The following is a 20274-nucleotide window of genomic DNA, read 5'->3' as shown; positions in this document are numbered from 1 at the left end:
GTATTGAGTTTGTGCTTGAAATGTTGCTGTAATTCTACAAACTGTTAATACATATTTAACCCATTCTGAACGGGAACCCATTTTGGTGCTGGCATCATGTTATGCTTTAGCTATTGAAAAATAGCAGATCTACAAGCTCATAGCGCGCCACCGAGTGGCGCGCTACGAGCTTGTAGGTCTGCTATTTTTGAAAAATCGAACGACTGACATTTTTTAGAATCTGATCTCAGGTCAGAATGGGGTTAATCAGACCAGTGTGTAGTCCAGTGGAAACTGGAAACCTCGTATGAATCTGATCTCAGGTCAGAATGGGTTAAATCAATCAATCAATCAAAACCTTGTAACAACTGTTCTGAAAGGCGCTCTATACATAAAATTACCTTACCTTTACCATAGAAGACATTTTCAGAATCTGATCTCAGGTCAGAGGTCAACTCACCAGGTGTGGGTGGTCGGGGACGAAGGGTCTGACGAGCTCCTGACAGTCGGGTGACGACCCAGAGGTCACGGAGGTCAAGCATGCCGTTGCCACGACGACCGCGACGACCACGACCTCTGCAGAGAAACCACGTCCTGACATGATGGAGAACCAACGAAGAAGAACAACCACCACCGCCACGGTGAGGATTCTGCTGCTCCAAGTACACACACACACACACACACATGCATGCGCACACACACACACACACACACACACACACACACACACACACACGCATGCGCACACACTCGCACACACACACACACACACACACACACACACACACACACGCATGCGCACACACACACACACACACACACACACACACACACACACACACACACACACACACACACACACACACACACACACGCATGCTCACACACTCGCACGCACACACACACACACACACACACACACACACACGCACACGCACACGCACGCACGCACACTGACTGAGAGCTGCTTGCTTCAATTGACCCGGTCAGAGTTGCCAGATTTAGAGAGAGAGAGAGAGAGAGAGAGAGACATTAAGCAACTATAGCTCTATGGAAACAAGCTCGATGGAAAATAAATAGCCGATCTACAAGCTCACAATGCGTCAGAGCTTGTAGATCGGCTTGTAGGCCTACATCTGCCGTGTTATTAAACACCCCCCCCCTGTCAGGTGAAAAGAAGCAGCTTGGACTCCTCATGCATAGAAGGAAGCATGAGGTCAGTCCGTTGCTCTCCCCAGGTTGGCGGAGAGGGAGTGTAGTGCCCAGGATTACATAACAAATATAAACCCCAGGAAAGTGTTTCTCTCAAACATCATTAAAATAAGATCATGTTGCAAAAGGGGTGAAGTGTCCCTTTAATCAGACCAGTGTGTTGTCCAGTGGAAACCTCGTATGAATCTGATCTCAGGTCAGAAACAAATGAAGAACTTTTATTTTCCCACCACTGAGTCACATCGTGTTCTGTTCTGTGCAGAGGTCAAAAGGTCACAGCTGGACATCTGTCTCCAGCGTCGTGTTCTCTCTCTCTGTGTGTGTGTGTGTGTGTGTGTGTGTGTGTGTGTGTGTGTGTGTGTGTGTGTGTGTGTGTGTGTGTGTGTGTGTGTGTGTGTGTCCGTCCTGCTGGGACAGAGCTGTAAATATTTGAGACAAAAAAACTCTTTGACTTTGATCTGATCTCGCAATCCGTTCATTTTATGTCCTCCTTTTTATACGCCCCGGGATTCTTCTACCCCCCCTCGGTGTGTGTGTGTGTGTGTGTGTGTGTGTGTGTGTGTGTGTGTGCGCGTGTGCGTGTGTGCGTGTGCTGCCAACTTGTCTTCTAGGCCAGGATCCTGACGGACTGCCCAGAACTGGACATTCTAAGAGTAGGTTGTTTTTTTTAGTGCTTTTGTCTCTTCTCTACACAGAGTGGTTACAAAGCAGAGCGCGGTACACTGGTCCATTCATCCACCCCCCACCACCCCTCCCCCCCCCCCCCAACTTTAAAGGGAGCCCCCCCCCTCCCTCCCCTCCCCCCCTCGAACTCTCCCCCAGTTTAACCCGTTCTGACCTGAGATCAGATTCTATATAAATGTCTTCTATATACATCCTGACAGTTTTCTGAAAAAGCTACGTTTCTATATATGTCAGTCGTTCTTCTTCGACTATAGCAGACCTACAAGCTCGTAGCGCGCCACTCGGTGGCTGCGCTATGAGCTTGTAGGTCTGCTATTTTTCAACAGCTAAAGCATAACGTGATGCTATAACACCAAAAGGGGATCCCGCCCAAAATGGGTTAACCAGCTTTGTTTTTGTCCTCCGTTGCTCGGGGGGGGGGGGGGGGTGTGAGACGATGTGGACTCTCTGTTTATCTGAAGACGCCACAAAAACCACAAAAATAGCAGATCTACAAGCTCACAATGCGTCGCAAAGAGACGCGCTGTGGGCTTGTAGATCGAGATAAAGTGGTCAATGCATGTTTTCTGAATAAAACAAAAAGTGCAATATTGGTTTTCTGTCTGACTCTGAGACGTAGCGGTGTAGAAAGGGAAAGAAATCTATATACACGTTTTTCCAAAAGTGCCCTTTTTTAGGGAATTTGACAGGCGTCAGTGTTCACACTGAGACCCTGTCTGTGCCACATTGTGACTGACAGACGTCAGTGTTCACACTGAGACCCTGTCTGTGTTCACATTGAGACTGACAGGCATCAGGGTTCACATTGAGACCCTGTCTGTCCCACATTGTGACTGACAGGCGTCAGTGTTCACATTGAGACCCTGTCTGTCCCACATTGTGACTGACAGGCGTCAGTGTTCACATTGAGACCCTGTCTGTCCCACATTGTGACTGACAGGCGTCAGTGTTCACATTGAGACCCTGTCTGTCCCACATTGTGACTGACAGGCGTCAGTGTTCACATTGAGACCCTGTCTGTCCCACATTGTGACTGACAGGCGTCAGTGTTCACATTGAGACCCTGTCTGTCCCACATTGTGACTGACAGGCGTCAGTGTTCACATTGAGACCCTGTCTGTCCCACATTGTGACTGACAGGCGTCAGTGTTCACATTGAGACCCTGTCTGTCCCACATTGTGACTGACAGACATCAGTGTTCACATTGAGACCCTGTCTGTCCCACATTGTGACTGACAGGCGTCAGTGTTCACATTGAGACCCTGTCTGTCCCACATTGTGACTGACAGGCGTCAGTGTTCACATTGAGACCCTGTCTGTCCCACATTGTGACTGACAGGCATCAGGGTTCAAAATGCCCTAATTAATAGTTAGTTATTCTCATTGTCTCTTTTCCCCAGTAATAATTTGCTAACCCCTAAAACCCGTCCCCTAAGCCAAATTCCAATACCCCAAATCTCGGCCAATCGCTCACTCACACTCGCTCACTCCAGCATGGTGGTGTTACGGTGAAATTGGTGACCTGCTGAAATAATGTGAAAACCTTGCAGACATCACATAATGTCAGTGTCCGAATGAAAATCGTTGCAGTTTGTTCATTAGCAAAGTTCAACCTAGCGGTATTCAGGCCACATATTTAAAGACCTCCATGTAGTTGTGTGAAGTCCAACAAGATGGTAACATATTTCGGCAGGTCACCAATTTCACCATGCTGTAGTGACCGAGTGGGAGTGAGCGAGTGGCTGAGATTTTGGGTATTGGAATTTGGCTCTAGCCTGTCCCTCAAATTGGATTGGAGGTTGGATCTGGTCACCCAGGCGCGTGCGTGCGTGCGTGCGTGCGTGCGTGCGTGCGTGCGTGCGTGCGTGGTAGCCCAGCCCACTTGTTACACAACCTCTCCTCTCAGTTCCAGCGGCGTAGAGAGAGAGAGAGAGAGAGTTGTCTGACTCCGTACGCTCTGAGCAGCACCATCTCTGTGACTTCATACCGTCTGTTTCTGCCTGTCTGTCTGTCCGCCTGTCTGTGTGTCTGTCTGTCTGTCTGTCTGTGACCAACATGGCTGCTGCACAGCTGGTATGGACGGTCGCCACCCTGCTTGGCGCCACCCTGGGCGCCAGCGTGCCCGAGGTGGACTCCTGCAAGGATCTGGTGAAACCGCTGGTGTTGGACAGTCACAGCCCTGTGAGTATTATACTGACACACACACATAATGCACGCACGCACACACGCACACACGCTGTGACGCTGTGACGCCACAGGCCCAGAGCTGTTGTTTATGAGTGTCACGCTTTGCCTATAATCCATCCCCGTCCATCTTCAACCGCTTATCCGTAGTCGGGTCGCGGGGGGCAACAACATGCAGCTCCAAGCTTTGTTGTTTTGTTTTAATGGAACCAATTCTTGATTAATTAACCACTTTTTCCTTCTGCTTGGACTCCTCATGCACAGGAGGAAGCATGAGGTCAGTCCGCTGCCCTCCTCCCGAGGTTGGCAGAGGAAGTGTATAGCGCCCAGAATTACATTAGATAATTATAAAATGATAATGACAACAATGTGATCATTGGTCTTGCACCTGAAGTTCAAAAAGGAGTAGGAAGAAGTAAAAACGTATTTACTCCTACCCCTCCTATCAGTAATTGCAATAAACATATAATCCAAATGTAACAGCATCCATACATACATACATACACACGTACATGTGTCCATGTGTATGTAAGAACAATAAATGAGAAATCAAGTATAATAATTAAGAAATCAAGTATAATAATTAAGAAAACAAGTATAATAATTAAGAAATCAAGTATAATAATTAAGAAATCAAGTATAATAATTAAGAAATCAAGTATAATAATTAAGAAATCAAGTATAGTAATTAAGAAAACAAGTATAATAATTAAGAAATCAAGTATAATAATTATGAAATCAAGTATAATAATTAAGAAATCAAGTATAATAATTAAGAAATCAAGTATAATAATTAAGAAATCAAGTATAATAATTAAGAAAACAAGTATAATAATTAAGAAATCAAGTATAATAATTAAGAAAACAAGTATAATAATTAAGAAATCAAGTATAATAATTAAGAAAACAAGTATAGTAATTAAGAAATCAAGTATAATAATTAAGAAAACAAGTATAATAATTAAGAAAACAAGTATAATAATTAAGAAATCAAGTATAGCCCGAGACAATCAGCGTGCCTCATCCTCCACTCTGTAATAGTTAAAGGGACACTTCACCCTTTTTGCAAAAAAATATATGTTAATGACGTTTAGGAGCTTTAGAACACTTTCCTGGGGGTCTTTATGTGTGTAATATGTGGTTTTAGATATTTTAGATTGTAGCAGTGAGCCTGTTGTCTCTGATGTCATGGACACTGGGCTCACTTCCTTCCTGGACTACATGTTGTCTCAGTAAGACAGCTCTCCCCCCTATCCACAAGGAGGAGCAGTGCACCAAATAATTGTGGGAATTGTAGTCCAGGAAGGTAGTGAGACCAGTGTCCATGACATCAGAGACAACAGGCTCACTGCTACAATCTAAAATATCTAAAACCACATATTACACACATAAATACCACCAGGAAAGTGATCTAAAGCTTCTAAACGTCATTAACATATATCTTTTTGCAAAAAGGGTGAAGTGTCCCTTTAAGTAATTCATTTTTGTACATCCTCTTAAATTGTACAATGTTGGTGCTTTGGTAAATGGATCTATGGTAAGTGGGTGCTGGGTGTGTTTTGGGTGTGTTTCCAGATCTACGGTAAGTGGGTGCTCCATGTGGGGGCGTGGGACCAGCCCGGGCTGAAGGACGACCTCTCCACCGTCAAGAGCTCCTGGGTGGAGCTTTCTGCCTCCGACGACCAGGGAGTTCTGACCATCTACTGGGCCGACCGTCTGTAAGACACGCACGCACGCACGCACGCACGCATGCATGCGCACACGCACACTCACACTCATTGAAATTCATATTATTTCAATGCCAGAAATAATATGAATTTCTATTGAACATCTCTTTGGTACAATGGCATAGATTTGATGTGGTTAAGTGATGCAGAGCGACTGAGATGGATTTTCGAACAAAGGATATTTGGCATTAGCAGAATATATAGAGAAAGCTTGGGACATACGGACAAAGAAAACTTATATGTGATGTATTTTATTTTATTTTATGATGATGTTTATTTCTGTTTTGATCAAATACTTTGTAACTTCTGTGTGGGAAGTGAAACGTGATATTGTTTATTTATGTTGTTGGTGTCTTATAATCCCGTAAGGGATGGGTCTTAAATGACAAGACACGAAAATAAAAATGCATTCATTCATTCATTCATTCATTCACACACACTCTTGTGTAATACTGCTTAACCCATTCTGACCGGGAACCCGTTTTGGTGTTAGCATCATGTTATGCTTTAGCTATTGGAAAATAGCAGATCTACAAGCTCATAGCGCGCCACCGAGTGGCGCGCTACGAGCTTGTAGGTCTGCTATTTTTGAAAAATCGAAGAACGACTGACATTTTTAGAATCTGATCTCGGGTCAGAATGGGTTAATCAGACCCAGTGTGTGTCCAGTGGAAACCTCGTATGAATCTGATCTCAGGTCAGAATGGGTTAAGTACGTCTGTGTTTGTAGGTAATGTTTTATATGTGTGTGTTTTTTAGGAAAGAGGATCAGTGTCTGCAGGGCGTGGCCAATGGAAGCGTCTCTGGAACCTCCAGTCATACTACGTGTATGTAAATATATGCACATATATGTAAATATATGTAAATATGTAAATATATGCACATATATGTAAATATATGTAAATATGTAAATATATGCACATATATGTAAATATATGCACATATATGTAAATATGTGTATTATATGTATAGTTTCATTAGATAGATATTCCACTGTTACTTTCTTAGCTTACGCACGTTTCGTGATAAATGCTTTTATGTGATGTATTCCCCATGCTTTTTGTTCTTGCTTAATGTTAGTCGCTCTGGATTAAGAGCGTCTGCTAAATGCCTAAATTGTAAATTGTAAATATCTGAACGTCCAGTCATACATACGTATATAAATATATATAAATATATAACACCTCGTTGTCTGGGCCAGCCAATGGGCCAGCTGGACCCAAACGGATCTAGAAAGATGGCGATGTACAATTCAAGGACTGACAGGCTTCATTTTACGTTCATGTTAAACCCGCGGAACGCTTAGTCCATATTTTTTACAGTCTATGGTTGAAGCTGAGCTGAGCCCCTACTGGTCAGAGCGGGGAACTGCAGGCGGGCCCTTGTACTGTATTTAGCGTGCAGAAACCCTGTGCGGCCTCTGTGGACGCCTGCCACGTGTAGATCTAAGGAAGTCATATTAATCATATTAACGTTAACGCCGTAACTATTCACGTCCATGTCGTCCACATGTCAGTCAACATCAACGGCCACACGTCGTACCACGAGGGGAAATACTACGAGACGTGTGGAGACTGTCTGCTGTCCGAAGACACCACCCTGTTACCTGACGGAGAGACCAAGGGGCGCTACCTGTTCCTGTTCAGTGAGTTATTATAACACCACCCTGTTACCCCACCCTGTTACCCTGTTACCCCACCCTGTTACCCCACCCTGTTACCCTGTTACCCCACCCTGTTACCTGACGGAGAGACCAAGGGGCGCTACCTGTTCCTGTTCAGTGAGTTATTATAACACCACCCTGTTACCCCACCCTGTTACCCTGTTACCCCACCCTGTTACCCTGTTACCCCACTCTGTTACCTGACGGAGAGACCAAGGGGCGCTACCTATTCCTGTTCAGTGAGTTAAATACCACCCTGTTACCCCACCCTGTTACCCTGTTACCCCACCCTGTTACACCACCCTGTTACCCCACCCTGTTACACCACCTGTTACACCACCTGTTACACCACCCTGTTACCCCACCCTGTTACCCCACCCTGTTACCCTGTTACCCCACTCTGTTACCTGACGGAGAGACCAAGGGGCGCTACCTGTTCCTGTTCAGTGAGTTAAATACCACCCTGTTACCCCACCCTGTTACCCTGTTACCCCACCCTGTTACACCACCCTGTTACCCCACCCTGTTGCACCACCTGTTACACCACCTGTTACACCACCCTGTTACCCCACCCTGTTACCCCACCCTGTTACCCTGTTACCCCACTCTGTTACCTGACGGAGAGACCAAGGGGCGCTACCTATTCCTGTTCAGTGAGTTAAATACCACCCTGTTACCCCACCCTGTTACCCTGTTACCCTACCCTGTTACACCACCTGTTACACCACCCTGTTACACCACCTGTTACACCACCTGTTACACCACCCTGTTACACCACCTGTTACACCCCCTGTTACACCACCCTGTTACCCCACACTGTTACCCCACCCTGTTACCCCACACTGTTACCCCACCCTGTTACCCCACCCTGTTACCCCACCCTGTTACCCCACCCCGGTAAACTCCCGAATTGTACCATCACACCTGTATATTACCGTATATTACTGCATATGCCGGCTAAACTTTACGTTTGCATGCCTGACAAATAACTCCATATATGGGCATGAAAGGGACACAGCCATAAGTACTGGGTGGGGCATTCATTTCCAACTTGCATCGTTCCAAGTAGGCCAGTGCCCTGTAATGCACGTAACTCGAGAACAGTTCGTCCCACCGACTTCAAATTCGACACACACGTTCCATTGGCCATTCGAAAATGGAAATCCTACAACTCACAACTCTCCTTCCTGTCTTCTCAGCTCGTACTGGCCAACTGGACGCCTCTGAGCTGGAGAAGTTTAAGAGACAAGCCGAGTGTCTGAAGATGTACCCTGAGTACCACCTGGGAGGAGCAGGTAATACTACACTAATACCACCTGAGTACCACCTGGGAGGAACAGGTAATACTACACTAATACCACCTGATTACCACCTGGGAGGAGCAGGTAATACTTACTGAATACTACACTAATACCACCTGAGTACCACCTGGGAGGAGCAGGTAATACTACACTAATACCACCTGAGTACCACCTGGGAGGAGCAGGTAATACTTACTGAATACTACACTAATACCACCTGAGTACCACCTGGGAGGAGCAGGTAATACTTACTGAATACTACACTAATACCACCTGAGTACCACCTGGGAGGAGCAGGTAATACCACATTAATACCACCTGAGTACCACCTGGGAGGACCAGGTAATACTTACTGAATACTACACTAATACCACCTGAGTACCACCTGGGAGGACCAGGTAATACTTACTGAATACTACACTAATACCACCTGAGTACCACCTGGGAGGACCAGGTAATACTTACTGAATACTACACTAATACCACCTGAGTACCACCTGGGAGGACCAGGTAATACTTACTGAATACTACACTAATATCACCTGGCCATTTATTTTTATTTGAAAGGTTTCATGACATTCATTTCCATTTATTTTCGTTTTTCCTTTATGTTGTATGACCTCAAAAAACCTGAACTTTGAACATTCAGTGGATTTTCTGTAGTCTGGAGTTTTCTCTGGGATTTGGAAGGCAGAACAGTGAAAACAGTGACATCTGCTGGCAAATCCCATTGACATATATGGGATTTTGCAGGCTGTGACATCACAAACAGCAATAAAATCAGAGCACTTGTGAGACTTGAGACAGAAAACACTGAAGATCTACTGAATGTTAAAGGTTCAGGTTTTTTGGGTGCAATTGAGCTCAGAAAACATTTACCGGTATGTTTTATTTTTACAAAAAAATATTATTATGTCACTTTTAATGTGTCTATTTTTTAGACTTGTGTCCGGATGACCGGGAGCCAGCGAAGCCAGCAGAGAACCCGGAGGCCACGCCCACCGAGCCAACTGAGCAATAAATAGGCCACGCCTCCCGACCACGCCCCCCCTCGTTTTAACAACACGCGTGGACCAATCAGCTCCCTCCGTCCGTCCTCCTTCGCACCATGCACGACGTCACTTGGCGACAATTAATACGTTTATCCTTAATTAAGAGTTCGTACTCCGTCACGCGAAACCGTCGCCCAACCACATCTCTATACTTCGTTGGATCGCTTGTTTCGCACGCCGTGAAAATGGCCGACATCGCCACTTATCGTACGTTATTAGGCTTCAGCTGAATGAAAATAACTGCAATGTTTTCAATGTTTCTTTTTTGCTTTTTTGTTTTCTGTTTGGGTGGCTCAGTGGAAACTGGCAAAGTTACCTGCCCACCACCGCAGGACACAACAGCATGTCCTCCCGGTTGGGGCTCCTCACTGGCAGATAGGACACAACAGCATGTCCTCCCGGTGGGGGCTCCTCACTGGCAGATAGGACACAACAGCATGTCCTCCCGGTGGGGGCTCCTCACTGGCAGATAGGACACAACAGCATGTCCTCCCGGTGGGGGCTCCTCACACTCAAAACAGCAGTGACAACAGCAGAGGAGATGTGTGTGGTGGGGATGAACTTATTAATTGACACGAACAAGCTAGTCGACCGGTAAATTGGGGAGAAAGAGAAGGGGGTAAAAAGTGTAAAATGTGGTTATTCTGGTGGAGCGACGCGGTCGCACAGCCACTGTACAGCATAACAGACATTATGCCAGTAGTTATAATGTAACACGATACAGGCTACAGTCGTTTAGGGCTGTCGCCATTACAGTTACAGGAGGTCGACCAGTTTGACTGCCGCGAATTGTTTAATCCAGGGTGTACGATGTGTGCTTTTTACGACATTCCCGGCCTTTTGTTTTATGTGAGTTTAACCCATTCTGAACGGGAACCCATTTTGGTGTTATATAGCATCATGTTATGCTTTAGCTATTGAAAAATAGCAGATCTACAAGCTCATAGAGATATGAGCTTGTAGGTCTGCTGTTTTTTTGAAAAATCGAAGAACGACTGACATTTTTATAATCTGATCTCAGGTCAGAATGGGTTAATCAGACCAGTGTGTTGTCCAGTGGAAACCTGGTATGAATCTGATCTCAGGTCAGAATGGGTTTTAATCCGCCGTATTGTAATAGATAAAAATAAACTCTGTTCTTTGCCGCGGAGCTATAGAGACGTTTTGACGACGAAAACCGGAAATCAACACATGCTGTGCTGGGCTGCTAGGGCTTCTGGGAAATTGAGGCCAATGCAAATGAACGGACTACAACTCCTCATGGAGGCGGGTCTTGTGCTCCTGGCGGGTGTTTTGCGATCGGTTCATAACAAACGAATAGAACCTTTTTTCGCCGGATTTTCACGGATCAAAAGCCCAAATAATTCAGCGTATATGCTCTAAAGGTAATAATACAACAATCTCGGCAGCGTAGGATATTTGATTAAAATGCGGGTTACGCGTTTTAATCAGTCAGACTGTATTGTCACACAAATAATTAACATTTCATTGTGTTTAGTTTTTTTTATTTCATCGTTACTGTAACGTTACGATGTTTCTCACCCCTAAACAAACTGCACATCAGGACAAGATGACATAAAGATACAAATAAATCCCTGACACATTTTCTTTTTTAAACTTTCCCAAAAATGTACAAAGTGGCGGAAATAGCACTCTGACTGTGACGTGTTGTATAAGCTTGTAGATCTGCTATTTCTGATGCTATTGTTGGAAAGAAAGTGTTTGAACTTGTACGGACAATTTCCAACAATTGATCTGTGATTATCACCAATATTAATCAGGCGCTCAAACTTTATTCTACTGCTGCATTGATCTTCTTACCCCCCCCCCCTCATCCCCCCCTTCTCTTAATTCCCTGTCTGTGTTTTGTTGGGAAAATGACACGATGGAAACTATGGAGGCTACAAATAATTAATTTCACCAACTTTTTACTCGTAAAGCTGTGAAGTGACAATAAAGATTATTCTCATTCTGTATTAAGTGTGACTGACCTGCTGTACTCATTATTATTCATACTATTATTATATTGTTGAATAGAGCGTCGCAGCCCCGCCCCGCCCCCTACCAGGGCCCAGGAAATGATTCCCGTTCATTTTTCCTCATAGACACTTCAAAAAGTATTTATTTAAAGACCTTTTAAAGGGACACTTCACCCTTTTTGCAAAAAGATATATGTTAATGACGTTTAGAAGCTTTAGAACACTTTCCTGGGGGTCTTTATGTGTGTAATATGTGGTTTTAGATATTTTAGATTGTAGCAGTGAGCCTGTTGTCTCTGATGTCATGGACACTGGGCTCACTCCCTTCCTGGACTACATGTTGTCTCAGTAAGACAGCTCTCCCCCCTATCCACAAGGAGGAGCAGTGCACCAAAGAATTATGGGAATTGTAGTCCAGGAAGGTAGTGAGACCAGTGTCCATGACATCAGAGACAACAGGCTCACTGCTACAATCTAAAATATCTAAAACCACATATTGCACACATAAAGACCCCCAGGAAAGTGATCTAAAGCTTCTAAACGTCATTAACATATATTTTTTTGCAAAAAGGGTGAAGTGTCCCTTTAAAGCCTCGTACGAAGCCAACTCGAGTTGTGAACAAATCATGACAACAAACACAATAATATGTGCTTTTTAAAAAAAGCTAGTAAACAAGTTGAGTACTACTCAGCTTACTCTAAGTATATTATGATGCCAACACTGTTATAATTTTAATCAATTAGTATATTAGTATCGTAGAATTGATTCATGAACTTTGTCTGTGGAATTGATTCATGAACATGTCCTGAGAAGAGACATTGTGCTGAAAGTAACCCTGTATTTGGACGTTGTGGCCGGCGGTGTCATCACATCATTGTCCTTTTTTGCAGCTTGAAGTTCAGCCTTCCATTCAGCCAGAGTTGTGGTGGCTGTGGCCTGGCAGTAAAGGCCTACCAATAGTTATTGTGGGTTGCAGGGTCCCGCTAGCCTGGGTACCCAGGCTAGGGTCCCGCTATAGCCTGGATACCCAGGCTAGGGTCCCGCTATAGCCTGGGTACCCAGGCTAGGGTCCCGCTAGCCTGGCCTGGGTACCCAGGCTAGGGTCCCGGCCGCTCCATCTGACAATGCTTGCATGTGATGATCATGTCAGTCCTCTTGGTGTCGGCTACTGTCTCCTCTTTTTGCCACTTGCTTCCTCCTCTAACTTCCTCTTACGGTATAGAGCAGGGTGCTGTAATGCACATTTTTTGTGGAAGTTACAGGAACGGCAGGTTGGGAGGTATAGGTGCAGGAGCCAGCGGACGTTGTGAGGTAGCCACCGGAAGGAGAGGTTGGGAGATAGCCACCGGAAGGAGAGGTTGGGAGGCAGAGAGTAGAGATTGTGGAGCAACTAAGATTGTATGAGGCACATAATGTTGTGGAAGCTGCAGCTCTTATTTGGACCAGCTATACCTGAACCAGAAACTGGGTGGGATAGAGGAGAGGTTGAGCTGGCAAGAGAGGTCGCTGCACACGTGGTTGAGGTTGGACAGCTGGTGTGGGTGTCGGGATAGTGTCCTCAAGGGCTGCAAGGAAAGGTGGCCTAACACTGCAGGCACATGGTGCCACTGACCCCTTTCTCCTTTTCCCCAGGGCTGTCCCTGTAGTGTCAGGGGGGTCCCTGTAGTGTGAGGGCTGTCCCTGTAGTGTCAGGGGGGTCCCTGTAGTGTCAGGGGGGTCCCTGTAGTGTGAGGGCTGTCCCTGTAGTGTCAGGGGGGTCCCTGTAGTGTCAGGGGGGAGAGCAAACGCACGTGGATCTTCCACAGTGTGGAGATATGCATAGGAACCTATGTGTGCAGGTACGGGGGACACGTTAGGTGACGCACCCAGGTTCAGAGGTTACATTAATAAGAGTTAAGGATACACGCCAGTCTCGTCTAGATTATTATACAGAGTTGATACAGCCTGTTACACACAGCACTAGTCGGCATACATGGTCTTTCCTCTGAACTGCAGGAGGCAGGCTCTCTGGTCTCACAACTGGGTTTGTTGCCCTTGTTCCAGCACACTCCTGTCCAGTCTATCTTGTCGTTACTTGTACCTGAAAATATTGATAGTATCTTTTTTTTTTTTTTGTGTAATATGTAAGTCGCCACCTCCTAAAATCTTTAAATGGCTTCCTTGAGGTATCCCTTTTCACAGGCCTTTTATCATGTCCTTCCCCACACTGCGATTTATATATATTACTACACAGAAAATAGCAAGGAAAGTAATTTGTTGCCTCACTATAGGCCCTGCAAAGGACCTGCGAAGGTATATTGAGCAACATTAGTGCTACTACAAGAAATGATATAATAGCACGATGCAACATTGTCATCCTTGTTCAACATAACATAGTAGCCTACTGTAACTGTACGCACCGTTTTGTATACCCCACAGAAGTCCTGTAGTCCTGAAACTCCCTCTGAGTTTCTGGGAACTTTGCACCTTTTTTGTCATCTTCTGACAAACACTCCCATATAGGCTACAGACTTTGTCCACCTCCTCTCTGGACAGGGCATCGTTGTCTTTTAATTGGAGTATAAAGAACGCTGCAAAGTTCTGGACTGCTTGGAAGCCCTCAGTATTGTCAGGTCCAACACAGTCCTACATCAAACAAAATAGTGTTAATGAAGTTTAAACATAAAAGAACAAAAAGTAAACCTACATCATGAGCGGTGGAGGCTGATGCTGTTGATGGCTGTCCGCTGGCTGTGTCTTGCTGGGTTGCTGAGAGAGAGAGAGAGAGAGAGAGAGAAAACATTAATGAAAACATAATGTTAACATTATAATGCTATGGGGAACACAAGACACGTTTACACCAACACAAGTTTAGTGTGAGTTCTGTGGACCAACACTAGAGGGCAGCAGACCACATGCCTAGGCTTAGTAGGTACTGCTGAAGTCAGTATCATGGCCAGTGGTGGAAAAAGTATCAAAACTGCAATGTAGATGTATACTTATTACTTTGTTACAAGTAAAAATCCGGAATTCAAAATGTGCATAAAAGTAGATAAATGCTGTATGTCTCATTTAAAGTTTTGACATGTATAATATACAGATATTTTTTTAAATAGCTGATCTACAAGCCTGCAATGCATCGCAATGCGACTCAGGGGTCAAAACAGGTTGAGCTTGTAGATCGGCTATTTTTGCCACGACAGTATAGGCTATATGCAATGTGGCTGATGTGCGCTGGCTTGGCAGCCTGACTTTCTACACTGGCTGACTGGCGGAGCTGGCTGGCTGATTGGGCGGGCTTGCTGGCTAGCTGGCTTGCTGGGCTCCCTGAGGGAAGCTTTGGGATGGATCTCTAGGGGCATCGGCTTGTGTTGAGCCTTCCAACGGCGTCTACCTTGATCTCTGTCCTAAGAAAGAGACACACAAACTCAACTATGCTTCCACATGAGGAAGGCAGGCACGCAGGCAGGCACCAGCTGACTGCATGCTTGCCTTTGTGTTCTCCAGGTGTTTTTTGAAGTGTCCTGTCCAGTGTAACTCCAAGTTACATGGGGTGGGTATGGTTGGAGAGTTTGTGAACATCCCAAGTGACGCTCAGTTCGTTTTTCGCGTCTCGGTTTCCTCAGGTGGAAGCTGCATAGTTGGGTTTTTGATGGGTTGGGTTTCAGGTGGTTGTATTGTAGTAGCTTGACATTTCTTGGAGGGCACTTTCAAGGACAGACTCAATCTTCTGGAAGTCTGCTTGTTGGGTGGTAATGCAGAGGTCGTCGGCGTAGATGAAACGCTGGCATTCTGTAGGTAGTGGCTGGTCGTTTGTGTAGATATTGAAAAGGAGGGGGGCGAGCACGCTACCTTGTGGGAGGTCGTTCTTTTGGGCTTTCCATTTACTCCTCTGGTCAATTAACTGGACATAGAAGTGCCTGTTGTTGAGGAGGCTTTTCCTGACCATTGTGCGGTGTTGGACAGTGTCGTAGGCAGCAGAGAGATCTCTGAATGCTGCTGCAGTTATTTGTTTTCCCTCAAACCCATCCTCAATGTGTTGGGTGAGGTTGAGCTCTGTCCAGCACAGGAGCGGCCGGGACGGAAGCCAGCTTGGTCTTTAGTCAGCTTTGTATCTATGAGTGACAACGAGGCGTTGGAGTAGCAGCCTCTCATAGAGCTTGTAGGTGATGCAAAGGAGGGACATGGGTCGGTAGCTCTTTGGGGATGATGGGTCTTTGCCAGGTTTGGGGATTGCAACCACTTTGGCCTTTTTCCAGACAGAAGGGATGGTTTTCTGTGCCATGCATGTGTTCAGCATCCCCACAAGCCAGGTCTTTGCGTTAGGTCCCAGGTGCTGTATCATTTCTGCCAGTATGTCATCAATCCCTACTGCTTTTCCGGGTTTCAACTTTCCCATTGCAGTTTCGAGTTCTTCTAGGTCGAAGGGTTTGGTTTGAGGGCTGGCTGATTGTGGTTGGTCTGATACCACTGTGCGATGGTATTCTCCTGTGGGTCGGCGGCGGTGTTCGTTACGACTGTTGGCCACCAGTTGTAAAGCAACAGAGTTTGCTGTGACCGTTTTGATTATGGGATGGCTCCCTGAGGTCCCTGATCCCCATGGGGTCCAACAGTGGTCATTGAAGCGTACACGCACGCACGCACACATGCACCTACACACGCACAGGGGCATGCACACGCTAACCAAATGTAACTCTGAGAGTGTAACACATTACAGGTCTGTAACTCTGAGAGTATATATGGTGGCCGACGGGCACGTACAGGTCTAGTGTAACCAAATGGACCATTTGGTCCATGTCTGTAAGTCTGAGAGTGTAACACATGTAACCAAATGGACCCTTACAGGTCCAACACTGGTTATCGAAGCGTGCACACACACACACACACACACACACACACACACACACACACACACACACATGTAACCAAATGGATCCTTGCAGATTCAACACTGTTTTTTGTTAATGAAATGTCGGAGTTCGACAAGAGTAAGTTTAAAAAATCAAAGCAAATGTTATTTTTGTGCTTTTGTGTTTCTCTTTTTATATATTACTTTACTGTTGAAATGTAAAATTTACATTTCAACGAAAGGACCTGTAAATGACAACACAAAAACTAAGGCACTGGTGTCGTACTTCTGGTTTACCGGAACAGGGTTCAACTCCCTGCAGTGCCCTGCTCAATGTGTTGTATTTACATGGTTAATTGGTCCATGGTCTCAGAGGTCATTGAGCGGCACGCTATAGAGCGTCGATTTGAAAAAAAGGTGAAAATCACGGAAAAGCGAGAGGCTATAGTCCATTGTGTCGGAGGGCATACTTACACCTATAAACCCCATTCAAACCTATTTAGGTTCATCTTACGGTGGACAATCTTTGAAATGTTTCATAGTTTTAGAAAAATAGTGCTTTCAAATTTTAGACATTTAAAGGCAGATAGTGGCATTTCAAAAATCACTTTCACCAAGAAACTCCAAAAAATGAAATAAAAACGATGGGTTATAGCCCATGTTTTTTGAAAATTTGAAAAAAAGGTTATCCTCGTTTCTCATCATTTTGGACCCATATCGTACGGCATACTATAGCGCGCCGTTTTTCATCATTTTTTGAGGATTTGAATCCTCAAAAATGATGAAAAACGCCGCGCTATAGTATGCCGTACGATATGGGCTATAGCCCACGGTCCAAAATGATGAGAAACGAGGCTAACTTTTTTTTTCAAAATTTCAAAAAACATGGGCTATAACCCATCGTTTTTGTCATTTCGTCATTTTTTTCAAATCCTCAAAAATGATGAAAAACGGCGCGCTATAGTATGCCGTACGATATGGGCTATAGCCCACGGTCCAAAATGATGAGAAACGAGGCTAACTTTTTTTTCCAAAATTTCAAAAAACATGGGCTATAACCCATCGTTTTTGTCATTTCGTCATTTTTTTCAAATCTTCAAAAATTATGAAAAACTGCGCGCTATAGTATGCCGTACGATATGGGCTATAGCCCACGGTCCAAAATGATGAGAAACGAGGCTTTCTTTTTTTTCCAAAATTTCAAAAAACATGGGCTATAACCCATCGTTTTTGTCATTTCGTCATTTTTTTCAAATCCTCAAAAATGATGAAAAACGGCGCGCTATAGTATGCCGTACGATATGGGCTATAGCCCACGGTCCAAAATGATGAGAAACGAGGCTAACTTTTTTTTTCAAAATTTCAAAAAACATGGGCTATAACCCATCGTTTTTGTCATTTCGTCATTTTTTTCAAATCCTCAAAAATGATGAAAAACGGCGCGCTATAGTATGCCGTACGATATGGGCTATAGCCCATGGTCCAAAATGATAAGAAACGAGGCTAACTTTTTTTTTCAAAATTTCAAAAAACATGGGCTATAACCCATCGTTTTTGTCATTTCGTCATTTTTTTCAAATCCTCAAAAATGATGAAAAACTGCGCGCTATAGTATGCCGTACGATATGGGCTATAGCCCACGGTCCAAAATGATGAGAAACGAGGCTAACTTCTTTTTCCAAAATTTCAAAAAACATGGGCTATAACCCATCGTTTTTGTCATTTCGTCATTTTTTTCAAATCTTTAAAAATGATGAAAAACGGCGCGCTATAGTATGCCGTACGATATGGGCTATAGCCCACGGTCCAAAATGATGAGAAACGAGGCTAACTTTTTTTTCCAAAATTTCAAAAAACATGGGCTATAACCCATCGTTTTTGTCATTTCGTCATTTTTTTCAAATCCTCAAAAATGATGAAAAACGGCGCGCTATAGTATGCCGTACGATATGGGCTATAGCCCACGGTCCAAAATGATGAGAAACGAGGCTAACTTTTTTTTTCAAAATTTCAAAAAACATGGGCTATAACCCATCGTTTTTGTCATTTCGTCATTTTTTTCAAATCCTCAAAAATGATGAAAAACGGCGCGCTATAGTATGCCGTACGATATGGGCTATAGCCCACGGTCCAAAATGATGAGAAACGAGGCTAACTTTTTTTTTCAAAATTTCAAAAAACATGGGCTATAACCCATCGTTTTTGTCATTTCGTCATTTTTTTCAAATCCTCAAAAATGATGAAAAACGGCGCGCTATAGTATGCCGTACGATATGGGCTATAGCCCATGGTCCAAAATGATGAGAAACGAGGCTAACTTTTTTTTTCAAAATTTCAAAAAACATGGGCTATAACCCATCGTTTTTGTCATTTCGTCATTTTTTTCAAATCCTCAAAAATGATGAAAAACGGCGCGCTATAGTATGCCGTACGATATGGGCTATAGCCCACGGTCCAAAATGATGAGAAATGATGAGAAACGAGGCTAACTTTTTTTTTCAAAATTTCAAAAAACATGGGCTATAACCCATCGTTTTTGTCATTTCGTCATTTATTTCAAATCCTCAAAAATGATGAAAAACGGCGCGCTATAGTATGCTGTACGATATGGGCTATTTTTGATGGTCCAAAATGATGAGAAATGATGAGAAACGAGGCATCAAAATTTAAAAAAAACATGGGCTATAACCCATCGTTTTTGTCATTTCGTCATTTTTTTCAAATCCTCAAAAATGATGAAAAACGGCGCGCTATAGTATGCCGTACGATATGGGCTATAGCCCACGGTCCAAAATGATGAGAAACGAGGCTAATTTTTTTTTTCAAAATTTCGAAAAACATGGGCTATAACCCATCGTTTTTGTCATTTCGTCATTTATTTCAAATCCTCAAAAATGATGAAAAACGGCGCGCTATAGTATGCCGTACGATATGGGCTATAGCCCACGGTCCAAAATGATGAGAAACGAGGCTAACTTTTTTTTTCAAAATTTCAAAAAACATGGGCTATAACCCATCGTTTTTGTCATTTCGTCATTTTTTTCAAATCCTCAAAAATGATGAAAAACGGCGCGCTATAGTATGCTGTACGATATGGGCTATAGCCCACGGTCCAAAATGATGAGAAACGAGGCTAACTTTTTTTTTCCAAAATTTCAAAAAACATGGGCTATAACCCATCGTTTTTGTCATTTCGTCATTTTTTTCAAATCTTCAAAAATGATGAAAAACTGCGCGCTATAGTATGCCGTACGATATGGGCTATAGCCCACGGTCCAAAATGATGAGAAACGAGGCTAACTTTTTTTTTCAAAATTTCAAAAAACATGGGCTATAACCCATCGTTTTTGTCATTTCGTCATTTTTTTCAAATCCTCAAAAATGATGAAAAACGGCGCGCTATAGTATGCCGTACGATATGGGCTATAGCCCACGGTCCAAAATGATGAGAAACGAGGCTAACTTTTTTTTCCAAAATTTCAAAAAACATGGGCTATAACCCATCGTTTTTGTCATTTTGTCATTTTTTTCAAATCTTCAAAAATGATGAAAAACGGCGCGCTATAGTATGCCGTACGATATGGGCTATAGCCCACGGTCCAAAATGATGAGAAACGAGGCTAACTTTTTTTTCCAAAATTTCAAAAAACATGGGCTATAACC

The 20274-nt window shown here is 44.1% G+C and overlaps 1 protein-coding gene across 1 annotated transcript; it reads left to right on the top strand.

Moving 5' to 3' along the window:
* Positions 1-3919: 3919 nt before the first annotated feature.
* Positions 3920-11616, top strand: LOC308330735 (saxitoxin and tetrodotoxin-binding protein 1-like). The gene is made up of 6 exons (XM_080785722.1): positions 3920-4057; positions 5636-5778; positions 6547-6614; positions 7304-7432; positions 8650-8745; positions 9693-11616. The coding sequence occupies exons 1-6, from the start codon at positions 3932-3934 to the stop codon at positions 9770-9772; spliced, it is 642 nt and encodes a 213-aa protein (XP_080641848.1). The 5' UTR covers positions 3920-3931; the 3' UTR covers positions 9773-11616.
* Positions 11617-20274: the final 8658 nt, after the last annotated feature.

Source organism: Protomyctophum bolini (assembly GCF_963924005.1).
Source record: "Protomyctophum bolini genome assembly, chromosome: 16".
Classification (NCBI taxonomy): domain Eukaryota; kingdom Metazoa; phylum Chordata; class Actinopteri; order Myctophiformes; family Myctophidae; genus Protomyctophum; species Protomyctophum bolini.
Note: the sequence above shows the minus strand (reverse complement) of the source record. Positions and strands in the feature narration are given on the sequence as shown.